The 19,503-nt window shown below is 44.2% G+C and overlaps 1 protein-coding gene across 1 annotated transcript in view; it reads right to left on the bottom strand.

The window, feature by feature from the left end:
* Positions 1 to 5,621: 5,621 nt before the first annotated feature.
* The window catches only part of SLC22A23 (solute carrier family 22 member 23), a 108,025-nt gene continuing 94,143 nt past the window's right edge, over positions 5,622 to 19,503 (bottom strand). Inside the window, exons 9-11 of the mRNA XM_031060221.1 lie at positions 17,218 to 17,250; positions 15,353 to 15,476; positions 5,622 to 10,011 (exon numbers count right to left, since the gene is read on the bottom strand). Coding sequence (XP_030916081.1) covers positions 9,660 to 10,011; positions 15,353 to 15,476; positions 17,218 to 17,250 — 509 coding nt within the window. The 3' untranslated portion in view covers positions 5,622 to 9,659. The remainder of the gene's footprint in view (positions 10,012 to 15,352; positions 15,477 to 17,217; positions 17,251 to 19,503) is intronic.

The following is a 19,503-nucleotide window of genomic DNA, read 5'->3' on the forward strand; positions in this document are numbered from 1 at the left end:
TAAGAGATTGTTTTAGTCGACCCTGGTGGCACAATTTTCTCTACACAAAGTTCAAGCCATTCCACCTTAAGTAATAATTTTATGGGCTACTTTATAACATAGCTTCTTTATGTGTAATTAGTGCCTTATCCTTAGGAAGTCAGTAAAAATGTAGTCAGAGAGGATTTATGTGGGATAAAGTATAATAGTTTATTCCACTTTCCATTTGGTCTCCTTGTCACTCATTTCTTCTGAATCCTGCTCTAATCTTCTGTGTAGCATTGCAGCCCAGCTGACAGCTCTAAGTTATCTTAGTGATTGCCATACTCCTTTTGGGTTTTTTCTTTTTGTTCGTGTGCTTGCTATCTCTCTTAAAGGATTTATTACGTTTCATAGCTGAAGTTCATAAGCTGAAGTTGGCATTTCTTCCATTAGCTCTTTCAGTGTTCTCGGACAGAGGCTGTCTGAGTCACCTGACTTTTCTCCTAGTGAGTTGTCTCAGTTTGGCTGCCTTTTTTTCTTACCCTTTTTTATTTTTTCTTAAGGTGCTTTTATTATTTACATTCCTAATTTCCCATGCTTTGTTACTGAGAACTGATACTGTTGCTCAGTACTGGTCTATAGGTTACTCTTTATCCTTGGACTACAATGCACTTTCTTATTTTCTTTTTCTTTGTGTGCTTTAGGTGTCTTTTGTTATTTCATCTTAAATTTCTGAGCCAATTGTGGCCCAGCTAGGCTTTTGGTCCATGTTCCTCTGTATCCATGACATCTATCCACTGGGTTGCAGGTCTCCTTGCCAGTCAGCTCCTTTCATTTTATTTTTATATACTGTTCTTGCTTGTGTAATCCTGGTTAAGGTACATTATTTTGAGACTGTCTTTCTCCTTTGAACCAAAGGTGAAAAAGGTCTATAAGTCTATCATACACTTATGGCTTTGAATAATTGTGCTTGCTCTTTACCTGAGCTTCAGGGAAAAGAAATACATCTTTTTGAAATCTCACACCATAGTCTTTAGGCTGGCTTTCACAGTCCAGCAATTTAGGTCAACTCGTAGTGACTTAGTCCAAATTTATTTATTTATTCTTCTATGTTTTAAAATTTATTTATCCTAAGACCAGTGGATCTGCAAGATCATCAACAAGCATCCTTTATCTGTGTTTCACAAAGTGCTTGGTAAGGAAATCTGTGCTCCACCTCAGCTAGAAATAACCAGTTTTGCTGTTATTGGTGTTTAGTTTTTCTCTGGGAATTTAAATCCCTGTTACTCCCACACAATCTGTAATAGCAGAGATGCTATTCTCAGCCAAGTCTGACTTGTAGTTGTACTTCCAAGGTAGCCTTTTTAACCATCCTGACATGTGGTAACCTTCAGGCAGACAGTTTTTCTCCCCTTTCCTCCCCCCTCCATGCTTGTCACCATTTTTTCCGTGCAGTTTCTTGTCTCCAGAGTCACTAGCAGGAGCAGCATGCAGTGCCATTTGCACATAACTATTTCTGTTTCTTACACTTGCCAGTTGCATTCCATGATCTGCCACGTGTTGCTGCAATGCCAGGTTTCCTGCCCTGGAGCAGGAGTTTCAGTGCTGCTGTGCATCACAGTGCCCACATTCTCCTTTCGCTTTCTGGATAGTTTGGTAGGGGTCCTAGCCACAACAGCTGCATTTTGGCTCGATCTCCTTCCTTATTTCTGATTTTTTTTCTGTTGCTGAAGACACATGTACTTCATTCTTATTCCTCTTTCTACATATATCTATCTATATCTGCTTTTATGAGGGGCAGGGACTGTTTTCCACCACCCTGCCTGATCACTTTGGCACAAGATATGTCTCACTAGTCAATAAACCCAAATCATAAGAAAGTTTCCTGTAGGATACTGGAAGCCAATTCTTGAGGAAGTCCTTGTCCATTAGTGCCTCCCTCACGTGCATATCCTGAAATCACAGTGCTTTGGGCTGCAGAACTGATTAGTGCCATGTCTTCAATCTTCCTTTTGTAGGGACTGGCAGACTCTTGGTGAAAATCATCTCAGCCTTTTCTTTGAGTATTTCTCAGCTGGGCACTGGTCACTTTCATCGCCTCTTTTCCAGCATAAATAGTCTACAAACTCATGTCTAACATTTGTCCCGCCTCTTCTGCTCCTGCTGGGCTCCTCTTCAATCTTTGGTTTGGGCCTTTGCTCAGTACATGAAGTTGCAGGAGCAGATCTGTGCTGCTGTAGTTTCTTCTGGCACTCAGCACATCCCGGACGATGGCTGTCAAGGATGATTTTCCTCCACTTTGAAGAGCCAGTGGAACAGGGGTTATTACCCAGGCTGCATGGTAAGCAGACCTGCTGGAGGGCTTTTTAGGTAAGCCTTGTCCTTTGCAGTTTTCTGCTTTCCTCTAGAGCTGCAGATGGTCTTCCACAGAGGCAAGAGATGTGCCCTCTTTTGCCCTTTCCGCAGGAGTGCACATGTCCAGCTGAATCCTCAGGAAGCAGGGACAGAAAAGGTCCCCCTGCCCCTCAGAGCTGGGCCAGAGCCCTGGGAGCAGAGGTCCTTGGCACAGGCAGCCCAGAGGGACTCCCAGCATCCCAGAGACTCTATAGGCAAACATAATTAACAAGTTGAGTTTTGACACTGCAGTGCACTCTATAGTTTTGTTAGCTTGGATAACGGCATTAATTAGTTCAGAATTAGCATTGCATTCATTTAGGGCATGATGATGAAGCACTGGTGCTTACAAAACATGCTGCTTTGTACCACAGAAATCCAGTGCCAGGTGCTAATTTTTGCAGTCAGAGCACCACGCTGCATTGTCTCAGCATTTTGTAGTGCCAAGTCTTAAAAGGCAAATGAATCCTTGCATTTCTGAAGCAGCTCTGCTTACTGAGTCAGGAAGCTGGTAACCTGTTAGGATAGAAAATAATAAAAAAATCATTTGCATAATGAAAATACCTTAAAGGAGTTGTTTAACTACATTTTATACATACATATGTATGGGTTTCTGTATTTAACTATTTAGTTTCCTATTTAGAAAAGATTAAAATCTTAGAAGTCCGAGTGTCTCTATTTTGAAGTGCTAAAAATTCAGATGACATTTTTGAATATTCAGCAGAACAGTCTGATTTGTGTCTGGGGTCATTAGCTCCCCGCTCATTCCCGGACAAGAATATCTCGTGACCCAAATACTATTTTTTGTCTTCTGTTTTACACAACTCAATTTAAATTTAGTGCCTATTTTCCCAGTATGGTGCTTACATTTTTCAAAAAGTTTAGCTTCAGTAGTATATAAGGAGAGCCACAAATTTGCTATATTACCGTGATAAAATCTAAGTAGGATGGAATTTATTTATAAAACACTTCTTGGTGTTATCTCTTCTACTCTGATAATTAAGTCTTCTTGTCCCACTGGACAGTTTTTTTATCACTGTTAATTAGCTCTGTCATGGAAGGCAGCTCTTAATTTTGTAGCACCTCTCTCTAGGTACTTGTCATTACAGTAGCCTGGAACTTGTGCTTGGCTTCATCATGTTCAGCAAAGGCTCTCCAGCCTCTTGGAGCATTCATGGACACCATATGAAAGAAGGTTAATGGAAACAAAATTGATAGCAAGCTTAGACAGAACTGGTGCATAGCTTTTTGGGACATTTTACGGCTTATGGACCTTTTTTAATGATGGCTAAAAAGCCGTCATTAAAAAAACAGAACTTAATTAATTTGAGCCCAATGACTTTCTTGAGCACTTTCCCTCTAATGTTTTACAAACTCTGAATTTCAGTGCTAAGAGTCCAGTACAGTCTGTGGTGTCACTTAAAATGTAAGATATTTAAGATGTGTCCAAAAATCCACTCCAAGCTCTGCAAGGCTCTCCAGTGGCTGGTGGTTTCTTTTGTCAGGTCAAAAACTATTTGACAGTCACCAGTCTTATATTGTTCACTTCTGTGATGTGCAAAATCTTGCCCAACTCCCCAGTGGTCAGGGATTTTTCTGCTTTTCATTTATAACTGCACCCAGCACAGCAAGAGTAGAGAACATCTTAGAAATCTGCATGATATGGCTATTTTAGAGGCTTGCTCAAATACCATAATCACTTTTATATAAGAATAAACTCTGGCTGACTGCTCTGTTTTGTGTTTTAGCCAGCAAGACCAAAAAGCAGATATTTGTCAGCTACAATCTTCAAAACACAGACAGCAATTTCACCTTACTCATAGAAAACAGGATCAAAGAAGAAATGACAGCTTTTCCAGAGAAGTTCTGATTGTGCATCATTGTAAAAGAAGATGAAGGTTTTGTTTCAGAAAAACTTATTGCTATTTTCACACTGACATTAAGTTAGTATATTTCTTTTGTATTGTTTTGATTGAATTTGTGGTTGTTATTAAATATAGATACACTTGACTAGGATTTTCTTTTTTTTCAAATAGAATTTGAATTTTCAAAGCAGATTTTTTTTTGCTACCCTGCCAAGTAGGATAGCAAATGGATGCTGGAATGGATGAACATGATTGAAAAAGTGCATGTGATGTGTGGCCTCTACACAGTACTGGGGCCTGATGGCAAATTAGTTCCAAATGCTGTCTGCACAATTAATCTACTGTGTACTAGCACTGAACATAATATAGCAGCTTTTAGTGTTCAAATAAAGAAGCCCCACATTTTTGTATGGTAAAGCTGTGACATGAGTGTTACTTTTGTCCTTTTAGCCCCTCTTGGTTATAGTATTGGTGCTAAACAATGGATTTCCTCCCATCCCTTGGGCACTCAGAACATGAGAAGGATTTCACAAAGGGTTATTTATGCATCCCTGAGGACTACATAGAAGGAAAAAGTACAAGCCAAGTCCTGGAGCAATAGATAAACCTGTCAGGCTGCTAGAAGAGCATCACATGTAAATTGAGCATATACATAAAATCAGAGAGGTCTACTACCACGACCACCAGTGAAAAGCATGCTGATGCTACATCTCTGGGCTTACTTTCAGGTAGGATGGGTATCTTTTACTAGGGCAGATCCATTGGCTGTTTTGTTTAATGAGATGGCAGCCAGGAGTTAACTATCCGGGTTTTGGTGGTTTTTTTCTTTCATTCCAAGTTGAGCCCTGACTCAAGCTCAAGCATCATCTTCTGATACAAACCAAAACTACTAAACTACTGGTGCTGCTTCTAGACAACTGTCCTAAGCACCTACAGAAAAGTGATGGATTTACCTTGCTGTGGTGCCACAATCAGCAATTAAAACCTGTAACTGAGAAGCTGCTGCTGTAGAAGGCACAGCTGCTGAGTCTCTTGTCCAAAAGGGGTTTGAACACCCAGTGGCTTCAATGTCTCAGATTTGGTGTGGGTGCAGATGGCCCCTCCTTACCTGGTGGGAACAGCTGCCTGTTGTTGGCTGCAGTTCAAGATCAGAATAGCAAAAAGCAACTGTTGAAGGGTATTTTCTTTTTAATTTACACCACCGAGGAAACAGAGTCAACTATGCTTCTGTAATTGACTGTAAAGGATAATTACTTGCAAATCAATGTGCTGTTTTAATTAGCCTGATTTACAAACAGCTCATTCTGTTTGTAGAGCAGGGTAGGGCTATTTGCTGAGGCATCAGCTGCTGCTGGGTATTTGAGAAGTCACTGCAAGGGAGCCAGACCAGGGAGAGCAAACTGATGGGACAACATCATTTTATTCTGTACATTTACATACAAAGTTCTTCTCAGTAGGTACAACAGATGTAACATCATGCAGACATTTAGCTTGTAAGACTGTTTTCAGTACTTGATTTAAGCTTGTGCTATGAGGAAGCACCACCAGACTATTCATGATCGAAACATACAGTAACACGATTCTTTAAAACTTCATCAGAAACTGAAATGGGGAGGGAGATCTCGCCCACTAGACAAAACACACCGTACTCCTTTCCCAAAACATTTTACACAACACATTTAAAATGAGGTTTGTAATTTCATTTTTTTCTTAAAAAATAAAATAAAAAACAGTTACAGTGAGGGAGGTCATCCCCCCACTCAATAGTGTTGTCTTATGTGCCAGCTACAGGCGCAACCTGACTTGACATTCACAGAGTTCAGTTAATGGCACTTCTGCTTCCAATTTGGTGACCAATAAAGTGTTTGTCTCCAGCAAGTGGCAACAGTTAAGTAAAATACTTCCACTAAAAAGGACGACAACAAAAAAAAGCCTGCTCAGTGAAACCCAAAAGTAAATCACACAACCCCCTTTCAGAGTGGCCACAAAGCACTTGCAAACAGGTGTTACCTGTTTGCAGTGTGTCTGGCAACAAAAGCAGTACTGAAATCTTACAAGGGGGACAAAACCCCCAAGATCAAACATAATGTCACTTCACATTTTTGTTTGAACTTACAAAGATGGAGAAAGCCCTTAAATGGTAAACCCAAAGAAAAATCTACTGATGGGCTTAGAGGTTACTGAAGGTTCACAGAAAAAGGCCAAAAATGGACAAGACTGCTTTGGACTGCTTCCCCCGTTGTGGTGGCCAGAAAGAGCCACCTGAGAAAAGCCTTTCCTGGTGATGGCTGCAGAGGAGACATGGCCAAGGAGCCAACGGTGCAGCAGGCTGGGACCCCAGCAGAGAGCCCTGTCCTGCTGCAGGACTAGACAAGGCAGGGCAAGCATCCCCACGCTTCCTTTCTGCCCTGCTGCATCACCTGGTACTTGGCTCCTCCACACAAGATAGGTTTAGTGAAAGCTTTCCAACTCCGTGAGCATGTGTGGAAGAACATAATCATCACGGAAGTGTTTGTGTTTTCAGGAAAAGGAGCAAAACTAGAACTGCCAAGGCAAGAAGTTAGTTTTTGCTTTATTGTCGTGACAGAGGCAGAGGGCCAGACTGACTAGAGAAGCTGGGGCTCCCTTCATTGCAGATCAGTACTGACTACCTGGTTTCAAGCAAAAAAGCAGCAAATCAAATCAACTTCCTAAGATTTTTTCTTAACCAAAAAGAACCAACAAAAAAAATTTGCTGCATGTTCCTGTCACCTAATGTATTTACTATCTAAATGTTGATATGTTTAAAGAAGTATTCTTTTCCCTGTGCCTGTCTGTCATCGGAGAGCAACCACCAGAACAGGAAACGCTAAAGCGCTGTGGACAGCAGCAGTGAGCTCACCAGGAGCACTGGCAGTGCTGGAAGCAGCTGGGTTCACAGGCCTGGATGCTCTGTAAGAGCCGTACCGCACCTGGAGCACAGGGGCCACCAAGGAGACCATGAGGGAAGGAGCCACTGGCTCCACAGCACGATGGATGGCAGGGCACTGCTTTCTGCCTCTGTGCTTGCACCTTCTCTCCCAGGCCCTTTCTCTCTTCCCTGAAGCCTTGTTTTGCTTCTTCAGCTTTTAGTTGTGAGCCCATTTCTTTCGTCCCCGAGTGTGTGTGGCTTGAAACAAGCACCTCGCATTGAAGGCAAAAGGTATTGCACAAATTTGGTGTGAATACTGCACGAGTGGGGAAGGGCTGGGTTCTTTCCTCAGGGGAACACAGACTGCAAAGGTCTCAGCACAGAACAAAAAGAAGCAGCCACACTCAAGCCTGACAATAAAACTCGAGTGTAAGGAAGATCAGGCTCTTGCTGTCACAGCAAGTTTAGCAAGGGTAAAAAAAACCAGTAGTGTAACTCTGGGTGAAACTACCATCAACTGGTCCAGTGTTTCTTACCAGGCTCAAGAAGAACCCAAATGTCTGCGTCATCCTCTGTAAAAATTAGCAGCTTTAGGACAACATTGTTACTCTGAACGAAACTGCCTCTGTTGCTTCTGCAGGTCTGCCTGTCCCCTTGCATCCGTCAGCATCTGAGGCTGTGCTACCTTACCGCATGGCCTGCTGGGGAGCATGGATCTCTGATTTATTGGGAGCTGTAAGAGGACATTGGCAGCCTAATGGAGGATGGAAATTGTTAGGTACAGTAGTTAATCGACAATATATACAGCAAGGGAGGAAGGGGGAGGGAAGGTAGAGGAGGAGAGTGCAAACGAGCACTTCTCCTGCCTATGAACGCAAGATGTACATCAAACAAAGTGGCAATCATACGGACAGTCAGTACAACATTGACATCCTGCTGCTCTGCTTGAACGTCTGCACTACCGAGCAATCACAAATGGATGGCCTGAGTGAGAAAGGAGAACAGGGAGGGAGAGAGGGGAGAGTTAACTACAATGCAAGAAAGTTGTTTACAGAGTCCTTGCATTGAACTAGATCCTCACGGTATTCTCTTGAGTGAGAACCAAAAGCCAATGGCCAAAGGAAACAATTTGGGGGCTGGAGGAGAGAAGTCAAGTGACCACTATCAAAGTGCCATCTGCACAGCAGGAGGTAAACTGGATGTTCACTTTGTGTAGAATTAATCAAATTTAAGTAAACTTTTTTTCCTGAACTAAAATCTTACAAGAGGAGTCAGGAAAGTGAAGAAATAAGGGTGAATTCATTGTATATTCTTGGGTCAGAACCAGAACACATCTCTAAAAGCCCAAGACAGCTCAGTAAGCCATTATTCACAGGCTATCAATTAATTCCTTTCCAACAGTAATTTAAGCAGTTTTCCCACTTAAATTAATAACCCAAACCCTGGTTCTAAAAACACTTAAAACAATAAATACCAGGACACTCATTTCCCAGGAGCAGATATTCCAGCTATGCTGCCTTTTGGAATAAAGGTATAGATAATTTCCCATGCTCCTTGCTATTTATCACTGCTGGTCTATGCTTTTTTCCTGGAGCAGTCAGAAATCCTGGGCCTCCTGATAATTATAACCATTCTAGACAAAACTCACTTTTGCATCATTAGTCAAATCATTTGCATCATCTACATTACAATTAAGGACCAGTGGCAACCACCTAAAATAGATCAATATATTCTTAAAACACAGAAAACTGATTCTCATTGAAAAATCAGCTTGTTGGGGTAGGATTTTCTCCAATGCATTCAGTGAAAACAAAAAGGACTAATTTAGAAAGTAACTTTTAAGTGCACATGGGCTATAAAGACAAATATAAGCTGCCTAAAATGCAGTCAGAGTTTGAGTCACAACAGGTTTTGCTTTGCTTTTTCTTCTTTTTTTTTTTTAGTGTATACAAACACAGCAGGCAGTCTGGGCACTTGGACTTTCTAGACAGGCAGAAGAATGTTGCACAAGTCTAAGTTTAAGTCAATTCAACTTTGCAGTGAATCCCTCTTTCCTTTAAAGAAACACAAAAACAAAACAGAAAACAACACTCCCCCTCCCCCCATGGTTTCTTTCTTGGAATGGCTGCACCTCTTAAAAGATGGCTTCATTTTTGTGATCTATGAAGGGAAAAGGAAATAAAGTGCTTCTTGAGAATAAATCAAAATAAATATACATATTTAATGGCAGGAAAAAAAGAGTTCTGAAGGGCTACTGCCAGCCAGGTCTTTTCTCAAATGAGTCTTTTCCCCCAAATCTTTTCGAAAGTAATCTGCACAACTGTTGAAGATGCCAAAATTTGCTTTAGTAGCAGAGTTGAATTCCTTTAAGTCTGTGTCTGCTCCATCACTGGTTTGTAAAATCTGTGCAAAACACCTTTGCCCAAAGTGCAACTCCTCCTGCACAACAGCATCAAATAAAATACAAAAGGAAGAGAAGAAATATAAGAAGGGGAAATAAAATAATTAAAAAAAAAAAGGAGAAGGGAAAAAAATCCACCCAGTTACATCTACTTCATGCCGTTGGCAGTGGTGTTCTCCGAGATGCCGTCACTCACAGCTGCTGAGTCGTGGAGGCCAGAGTAATCCTTGAGTTCAGAGTTTGTCAGGAGCAGGGGCTGCTCGCCCTTCTTGTGCGGCAGCAGCGGCTGCCGGGTGTAGTGTTCCCCGTCTGGGATGTTCTCAGGCAGGTGCTGGTTCTTGCTCTCGGGCAGCAGCAGGATGCAGATGATGCAGATGAGTGTGCAGCAGGCGAAGATGACGTGGTGGAGGAAGTAACCTTTCTGGTTGTGCAGCTCCATGATGGGGGCGGTCAGGCGGCCGAAGCCCGCGCTGGCCAGCACCAGCCCCAGCCCGCCGCCCCTGCAAGCACAAGCACAGGGGGAAATAATCACACTCAGGTATCATTTCACACCCATTTAACTGCCCCACATAAGAAGAAGAGAGGCTTTACCATGTGGGTGTGTAGACAGCACTCTGAAGTACTCCCAGTTCCAAGTATTCCCACATTCAGTGAGGGAACACGAGATTTTGCTTAGCATGTCACCCTTCTTCACTTAGACCAGACACACCAAGGAGCAGTAAGCCCAGAAGTGAATTTTGGCTGCCTCTAAAGTATCTGGCACCACTCAGCAGTGGAGGCAGGAGATTAGACTTTACAATGCATTATACCAAACACTGACTGCTGGAATATTTTCTACATAAAATCATGTTATGGCTGGAACTTCTCAACACACTGGAGATGTAACAAAATGCATAATTTTCAGGGGAAAAAAAAGTGTGAAAATAGACTCATCTTCCTCCAGCTAGAGGCACAGAAGCTGCTTGTGAAAGGCCAGTCCAGTTCAGTGCTCTCTCCTGATGCTTGGCTATGCAAGCAAACTCTCTTGCAATTCCTTGTCTTGTCAATCAGCATCTCTCCAGAGCCTGGTGCGGGAGGCCTGGCACACCTCACAATCCTGGGGCTGTCTCTGCTGGGTGTCCCCACACAGAAGTGGCACTGCAGGTGTTTCTTTGGGGCAGGCCATACCCTCCTGCTGTGACACAACTGAGGTCTCCTGCCAGCAGAGGATCATCCTTAAATGACTTATTTTAACAAAATCTGTGAGAGTGGCAGCTCCTCCTTCATTTTCCAAAGACTGCTGCCTGCAGAGGGAGACCTCCCTGTGAGTTTAATCACTGGCATCCTCCTTCCCTACCAACCCTGTGAGGGCAGCACACTTCCTACACTTCCTCTGGGAGATGCCATTTATTCCCAAACCCTCTGCAGATCAGAGTGGTTCAGTTCCTGGCCCAATGCAGAACTGTACCTATCAACAACTGGCCCTTACAGAAGACGGCTTGCAGAAGGCAAATGGACTGCTTTATGTCAAATATTTGACATGAAACCAGTTTCCCTGACTATTAAGCATCCTGGAAATCACTGTACAAATAAACCTACAAATGCCAAATTCACCCAGCCAACCACAGTGTTAAAGCTAATCTTCACTCAATCCTTTCCAAAATCCACTGCTGCTCGCTTGACAGCTGAAGGACAGCAAACATGGGTTTCAAAAGATGCTCTTGGGACACTGACTGGATCAAAAATTCATATATGTATGTTCCAGTTCTTCAGACTCAGCAGAGCATCTTTCACAGACCACAGTGACTTCCCCAAATGCTGCAAAAGCCCTTATTAAAAACTTGCCAGCTTTCCGATGGCAATTTAGAAACCCAGCTGAATGCAACTATTGTGCAACTGGCCTCCCTGCAACTTCATTAATACACTCACACGAGTAATTGACACAACCCGTCCCAAATGCATGGCAGATCTCTCTCCAAGCTGGCTCTGGAGCAACAAAAGCCTGGCTCATTTACATCAGTGATTGCAATGGCTAAATTGTATCTCAACCCCCCTGAGAAGGACCTGAGGTGAGTTTTAAATGCTGCTGTAGAAGGACATCAAGCAAGCTGAAAGAAAACGGGAAAAGGCAACAACAAAGACGGCTCTGTCATTTATGGGTCAAGTGGCTTCAGATTTACAGGGGGGGAAAAAAGTTTTTCCATATGATGTCAGTAATTAGAGTAGGCATTACTTTTTCCAGTGCCATCAAAACCTGGCAGAGGAAGGCTTGAAAGTGCATTTCAGTGTGTGTCTTAAAAGGGGTTTCTTTAAGGTTTAACTACACTGCAGACGTGAAATGTGAAGGGAAAAAAAAAAGAGAAAATTGAAAATACTCTCAGGAACTTTTTGTTGTTTCCGTGCACATCAGGAAAACAGCTATAGGATAAAAGAGGCAGCAAGCTCATGATTCACAATGTTTTTGCGGGTGACAAGGGGAAGCAGGTGGAAAAGAAAAGCATTCTGAGTGCTTTGGGGCATTGCTCCTCCTCAGCACAAGGAATTCCATGGCAGGGTCCAGCATCTGTACTTCAAACACTGTCCAGATGCAGAGTGGAGCCTGGAGAGGGAGTGTGAGGGCTGCTGGCACCCACAGTGATCCCAGCCCTCTCCCTTGCACCTCTGCCTGCCAGTGCCTGCTCTGGGGGTGGCTTTCCTATGGCATGGCCCCATGGATGACCAATCAGGACCACCTTCCCAAATCCTGCTCCCCCACTGACAATGGGGAGGGATGGTTTGCATGAGGTTTATGGTACTAATGTGGGCAAATCACAAAATTCAAAATTCTGTCCTCAGAAAGGTCCTGCTTGCTGATAGGGTAGAATTTCGTTGCTTGCTACCTCAGTGTTTTGCCAGAGAGCAGCAAGACATCCTCACTGACACTCTAAGGGAAGGGTCTTGTCCTTCTCAGCACTCCTCAGAAGAGCAGAGAATTGTTACTCCTGTCTTCAGACAGCCATGTCTGCATTGAGCAAATGGGTCAACACACAACATGGCTCAGAGTAAAAGTGAGCCAGAGAGATGCCCAGGCTAAAGGAGGCTTTGGGAGAGCATCTAGTCCAGCCTCCTGCACAAAGCAGCGCCAGCACTGAAATCAGACCAGGTTTTCCAGCTCAGCCACTTCTTAAAGTCAGTCCCTGAAAACCTCCTCAGCCTGTACATAAGGGATATTTTGTGCACTCAGTCCTAGGCCAGAGATTCAAGTAATACCCAGCACACCCTTGGCCTCATGGAGCAAGCATCACCTTTGAGAAGCCAGGTCCCAGTAAACAGCCCTGCATCCCAGTGTGTTGAGGAGTACATTCAGGGAAGGTAGCTGGGTGGGCAAGGTGTGGTGTCAGCTGCAGATTGAGCTCTGGGGGGTGGGACCCCAAAAGGAGAGGCTGTGACCTGGTGCAGAGCCTCTGTGTGAACGTGACTGAGCCAAGTGGCTCCTGGGTGGTCAGAAAGGAAAGATTCCTCAACAACTGGAAATTTAGCTTGAGGCAGCTATTGATGGGAAAAAACCCTAATTCAGCCATCACTGCCCATTCTTTGGCTATGTGGGCACAAAAGTAGGACATTGAGAGAAAAAGCCAAAACCTTCTTCCACTTGATAGTAACTGAGAATGTGGAGGATGAGGAGAGGACATGCTGTATTTTGTTCAGCCTATTCCCATTTAGTAGACATGCAGGCTGTAGTGGTGGGAAGATTATTCCATGTGGATTATCAGTGACACTTGGTGTTTTCATTCAGCATTTGCATGGAGGTCTGCACTGAAGTCCCAGGTACAAAGAGGGGTAGCTCCTGATGAAGCCCCCCTGCCTACTGCCAGGAGACTGGGGGGCAGTGCACAGATCCCGAGGACCCCCCTGTGACACTACAGTGTGGAATGTTCATGTTGCTGAGCACGTGTCACCTTTTGGTGATGAAGGTCTGGCTTGTTCTCCTCCTGGAACTGTTCCTCTGAACACCAGAGCAGCAGAAATGGGTGGGCTGCTGTGGGTTTGCTCTCATGCCACTGCTACCCCAGGTAATGGCAGTGCTATTTTCCACTCTCAGGGATTTGCAGACAATGGATTTGATCAGGAAAACCCCAGAGACAGCCTCAGTGCTCTCTTTGCCTTCCTTTTCCTTAAGGTTCCTTGAGATCCAACCAAAAGCATGTTAGTATCATACAATGGTTTGGGTTGGAAGGGACCTTAAAAATCATTTAGTTCCAACTCCCAAAGGGCATCCAGGGTGGCATTTTGGAAAGCAGGTTATGAGGGAGTAGCCAGATCCCAGCAAAAGGCAAGACAGAAGGCACCTTAAGCACACCTCTGCATGAGACAGGTTTATGCACTGTCCTGAGTTACACCTCCTAATTACAATCCTGAGGGGATCTTATTGTGGTGGTAGGATCACAGAGCAGTGCAGAGTGTCATAATTTATACAAATAAACAGGGACCCTGAGGCATATCTAGCTGTTGTCACTCGCCTGGTGTCACCCAGCAGAGTCAGGGGAAGCAGAATTTTGGCTCCCAGCCAGGATTTTGTCTCCCTCCCTGCAGGAACATAAGTGATTTAAGGGAAAAAAGCTTGCTAAGTTCAGACTGCACATCTGACCCTACTTGGCAGATTCTCTTCTGGCTGACATGGTCAATTCCTTATCTGTGTGTCTTTCAAACAGAGCCAAGGAGAAAATTAAAAAGGCATAAAAACACCAAACTGATTGACACACACATAAATAAATAGCTGTTAGTGTTTCAGGCTGCTGTATATTCTCACTCCTCACACTGCCTTTTCCTGTGGAATTCATGTTATCCATAAAATACATTCACAAATTTAGATAGCCTGAAAAAAAAGATGACAGAGCAAGGGGACTCTGGCTACTCAGATGACAGTTTTGCAATAATACTTCTGCAAAGTAGTTGAAAAGGCATATAATTTGGAGGGGACAAAAAAGAAGTATCCTCTTTCCTCCACTCTCTCTCTCTCCCACCCATATGACCTACATTCCTGGGAAATTCAGTGAAATCAGAGCAAACTCCTGAATTGCTGTGGCATTGCTGAAAGCATAATCCAGAACACAGAAGCACAGCCTTTGTGCTGTGAGAGGTAACAGTGCATGTACAAAATGATACAAACCCCTGACCATACAAAGATGTGTTATGGGAAACTCTCCAACAAAGATAATTTGTCTGATTTCTCCTATTTCCCAGGATGAAAGTGCTCCTCTTTAGAAAAACTTTGAGCCTCTGCTAAGATAGGTCTGATTGTGAAGAGAAAGACAGCTTGGTCTGCAATAAAGGCAGAGAGGCAGGCTTGCAGAGGACCTCTATGCACCAAAAGCATTTACACCACATGTCTCAACACCTTCCTTCCACTGAAGCACCCCTGCAGCTGTCCTGGTTAACATGCCCTATGCAGGCAGGGATTGCTGGCACCTCTGCACAGTCATGGAATTCCTCCTTTAATATCAGGATGCAGATTCACCTGATTGCTGCTTGAACAAATCCCGCCGAGTTAGTGAAGCAATGACAATGCTCAACCACACAAACTGCTTCAGCTGAGTATTTAAAACCCTACCAAGCCGCAATTCACGTGCTGCCAGGCCTGCTGATCATCACCACGACGGGACACAAGGTGGAGCCATGGGAAACAAAGCCTCTCTATACACAGGCAGGCATTTACTTGCACAGACTGACTGCAGCCACTGCAAAAAGCAGCCCCAAGCTGCTGTCAGGTCACCAATTACGTGGGGCTTCCCCTCCCATACAATGTGTTAAGTTACACAGCCCATTATCAATTAAATAAGGATAATTTTTCCCCATGTTTTGAGTGGGGCTCCAAAGTCTCACCTGATTACTGTGGGTGTGATTTCAGCACAGAAGAACACGCTGAGGCTTCCAACAGCATGCGAAGAGAACATACCCACGATGGAAAATGCAACAGAGAATTTGTCTTTGACACTGTCACTCATACCTGGCAAGACAAGTGCGTTCACAAAAAGTAAGAATGAGGTCAAACTTCTAAGGAAGAAAACAATCAATGAAGCTTATATTACTCTTCTCCCTCAACAGGAATACGAGTAATTTTGTAACACTAATTTAAAACTGGTATTTGTAAAATCCATTCCCCAAGCAGCTGAGATACAAACACATGAAAAAACCCCATAATGTCATGCCAAAAAATGGCAATGATCTCTGATTTTTTTATGCTCAGATGCCACAGAAAAGGTAAAACTCATGAAAAAACAAACTCTTAGGCCAATCTTTTAGGCACCAGCCTCTTCCCTCTCATGTTTGACAGACAAGTGGACATAGGCAGTGTTCCTCGAGCTGCTAAAGTGGGGCTTGGGCACTGGAGAGGCTTCCAGGACAAGAGAGGAAAGAACTAGAAGTGCTGCTATCTCTGTGCTAAGCCTCTGCATGTGATCAGTCTGCAGCCTCTGTTGTAACTCCCAGCTTGACAACTGTGGGCGAGAACAGCCGATGCCAAGGACGGCGAGGCACTCCTTAAGCCAGGGCTGTTTGCTCAACCCTTTCACAGCTGGGTGGCAGCAAGGTTTCCAGGGACAAACAGTGTCTATCAAGCACTTGCAGAAACCCCAGTAAATCTAAACAAAGCTCAAGGAAACTGCCTCTGGCCATGATGACAGCACAGCTCTCACTGGATCCCTGCTCACCATCTCCTGTGGGCAGGGCTGGCATGTCTGACCAGGATTGCACAAGCTCCTGTGGCCTGTCCTGGCCAGCAAGGAGGCCACATCACTCACAGACACCATTGCACCATACAAGGGTGCACATCATACCTGACAGAAGCACTGAGAAAAGGACTGGAACTTTGCAGCCAGTGCTCCCTCACCGTTCTACACACATGTCCAAAGCCCAGCCTGAAGAAAGAGCTGCTTTGTGCAGTCCCAAGCAGGCACACTGTCTGGTTTGGATCCAGTGAAGTCAGGAGAGCAAAAGGTATTTGGGAGCTCTTTGGTTACATCTTCTGAAACATGGTACAGCCTGCTCAGGGCTATACTCTTTCTGCAATGCATTTCAAATCTGGGAGAGAGAGCAAATTCTGCCAGCTGATGAGGATGTGGGCACAGCACCACGCAAACCATGGGTCTCTGGCCACTCTTGCATAGCAGGAGAGGCTACACCACTGATCCCCTCAGGGAATCATGGCTGCTCAGCAGAGACTTTGGAAAAACTGGGCAAGGACAGGTCCATCAAATCTGATACACAAAGGTACATTCTGTTCCCCTGTAGCTTGTAACTGCATTGCTCCTATAGTACCTCATCTTGGGAAAGCATTTTTTAAGGTGTTTAATTCCCCTTATTTAAAGAGTCCTTAAGGTGTTATAGTGCCCTTTTCTTTTCTGGGGAAAAAAAAAAGAAAATCTGAGATTCTTGAACTGTGAATGTTGCATTTCAGAAGGAGACTTTCTGAGAAAGCCTTACCCTGTATGTCAGACCTTGGGGGACCTCTGCACCCTCTCTTGACATGCAGCCTATGTGGAGGGGATGCTAAGCAAAGAGGCTGAGCATAGATGAGCAGGCCTGCCTGTCAGTGGGGTCTCAAGGCACTGCACAGAAGTGACTGACTTCACCCCTGCACCCCTTTGTGGCAGCAGCTCTGCTCTGGGTGCTGTGGCTGAGGCCTTTTGGATCTACCTGTTCCTGGGGGAGTGCTCCCCACATGATGCAGATTTGTCTGTAAATCATACCTGAGTCTGGAAGTTGACTGTATTTTCCAATCACTGGATCCAACACCATGGAAGTCAGAGAAAGATAAAAAAGAGAAAGGGAGAGGAAAAAAGAACATACAGTGTTTATATGTTTATTTATCTGGAAAAAAGAAGGGTAAATCCCACATGCCAACCTAGCCCCACCCTCTGACTCCCAATTCTTTCCCATGCCAAAACCTTTACTTCTTTCCCTGGCCACCAGACAGGACATGCTTTTTCCAGGCACATCTCAGCTGGAGGACAGCATGCTAATGAGACAGTGATAACAAACCAGCAGTAAAGCATATTTAAAAGCCCCAGAATTACCACTGGGATTAACACAAAGGCCTCTTTGTTGCTAATGAAGGGGGAGGAGAGAAAATGCCCTCCTGCTGCAACCCTGAGGAAATGGCCAATAGAAGCTTAGAAGAAGGTTAGAGAGCAAATTCTGGGCATCAGTGCTGTCAGACTGGTGGGAGACCTATTCCTCTCCAAAACCATGAGCTGATGATCCATGTGTCACACTAACCACACAGGAGCACATGGCAGCACTGGGCAGCAAGGGGAAGGGCATCAGCACAAGCTGGGCACAGCTCTGCTGGTTGTCTCCCTGGTGATTCTGTGACTTCCCAGGTGACACTCCAGAGCTCAGAGGAGGGGTCAAACAAGGAGAGCTTCAAGGTCTGCTGCAGGTTTGTAGCTGGTGGAGAATACCCCCCTCCCTCTCTCTCTCTCACCATTCTCAAATACTGTTTTAATTTTCTGATTACACCAAAATAATGCTAAATTAAAACATGCAAGATGCTGTGACAGATTTCCTAATAAACAGGGTCACTGCTTCTCTCCAAGCAATGTCTAGTTCTTCTGAGGAAGAGGTGGCATGGTCAAGAGTGGGGAGAGCTGCTTTGAAGTTTGAGGCTGCCTTTCCCTCCTCTTCTCACAAAGAAAAGACTGGAGTCAGAAATGCTGACAAGGGCACTGCATTGAGAGTGCCAGTGCAGCACAAAGCACCTAAAGCCATGCCTGATCTTAGTTCTGGCAACTTGGCTCAAAAAACCACCTGAACCCGTTATGGAAAAGGTTGTAATGAGTCCTACAGGGTGTTGCCTCCCACCTCTCTCATAAATTTATTTTGAAAAAGTGCAATCAGATTTTTGTGGCTCTGGAGCAGACTAAGGGCTCTGACACACCGTCTCTCAACTAAGCAAGAGAATGTTTATTGCCTTCACAGCCTCAACAAACATCTCCCATCCTTAAAACAAAAATTAAAATGGCAAAATTCAGTGTAGAGAGACCCTGATGGACACCCTCGGAAGAACATGGAGTTTTGGGATGTTGCACACATGCACAGTGAATCTGCATGTGAATGGTCTCAGTCCATCAACAGACATGGTGAGGTGCAGCCATGGGGCTTCTCCCACTCTCAGCTGGGATTGCTGGACATGGTAAATATGTGCTCAAGGGGAATGTAAACGTAAGTGCCAAGCTGGGAGCAAACACACATGATGCTAGAGTTTCCTCCATGTCATCAAAGAGGTTCCCTGTTTCCCTCCTACACTCCCACAAATAACTTGTTTGCTGAAGGCGAACTAGTAAATGCCTCCAGGAAACAGTCTGTAAATATGAACAATTCCTGTTGGCTTGGAGCTGCCCTCAGTATGCAAGAATGTGAAAGCTTTCCATCCTCCATGCAAAAAACTCTTTCTTATTAAGGCCCTCAATTATTTCTAAACTTAGAAATTAAAACCAGCAATAGCTGGTGTTCTGGCGTTCATCTCACATCCAGTTTGTCCAAAGTATGTCTCAACCCTCTTCCCCCTTCCTTGGGGTGGGGTTTTATGGGACAGGGGTCTAATGACTGGACACTGCGAGAGTGGCAAAGCATATCTCACATTCCCTCTGCTTCACCACCTCTCTGATTCATCAAGTTTAATCTCCTCAACCAACAAAAAATGAAGAGAATGAAATAAAGTTGAAAAAGGAAAGGGAATATTTCTATAGCAGTTTTAATAGCTGAAGCAGCTCAAAAGGGCCACACAAAAGTTACTGCCTGCAAAGGAAGAGGTGTGACACTCACTTTTTACATGAACAACCATTTGATATGCTGTGTCACTTTCCAAAATCATGTATATACATTCATATGGACTATATGTACACAGTGTGTTAAATGCAGGGTCTTTCAGCTGCATGATTTTCTTTTTATTACTTGTTCATAGCAAGATGCTAAGAGCAGGCAGAGGACATACACCTACTGCTTTGATTTCTGCAGGGTTTAGAGGCCAAGCA

The sequence above is a fragment of the Geospiza fortis genome, unplaced genomic scaffold, assembly GCF_000277835.1.
Source record: "Geospiza fortis unplaced genomic scaffold, GeoFor_1.0 scaffold219, whole genome shotgun sequence".
NCBI lineage: Eukaryota > Metazoa > Chordata > Aves > Passeriformes > Thraupidae > Geospiza > Geospiza fortis.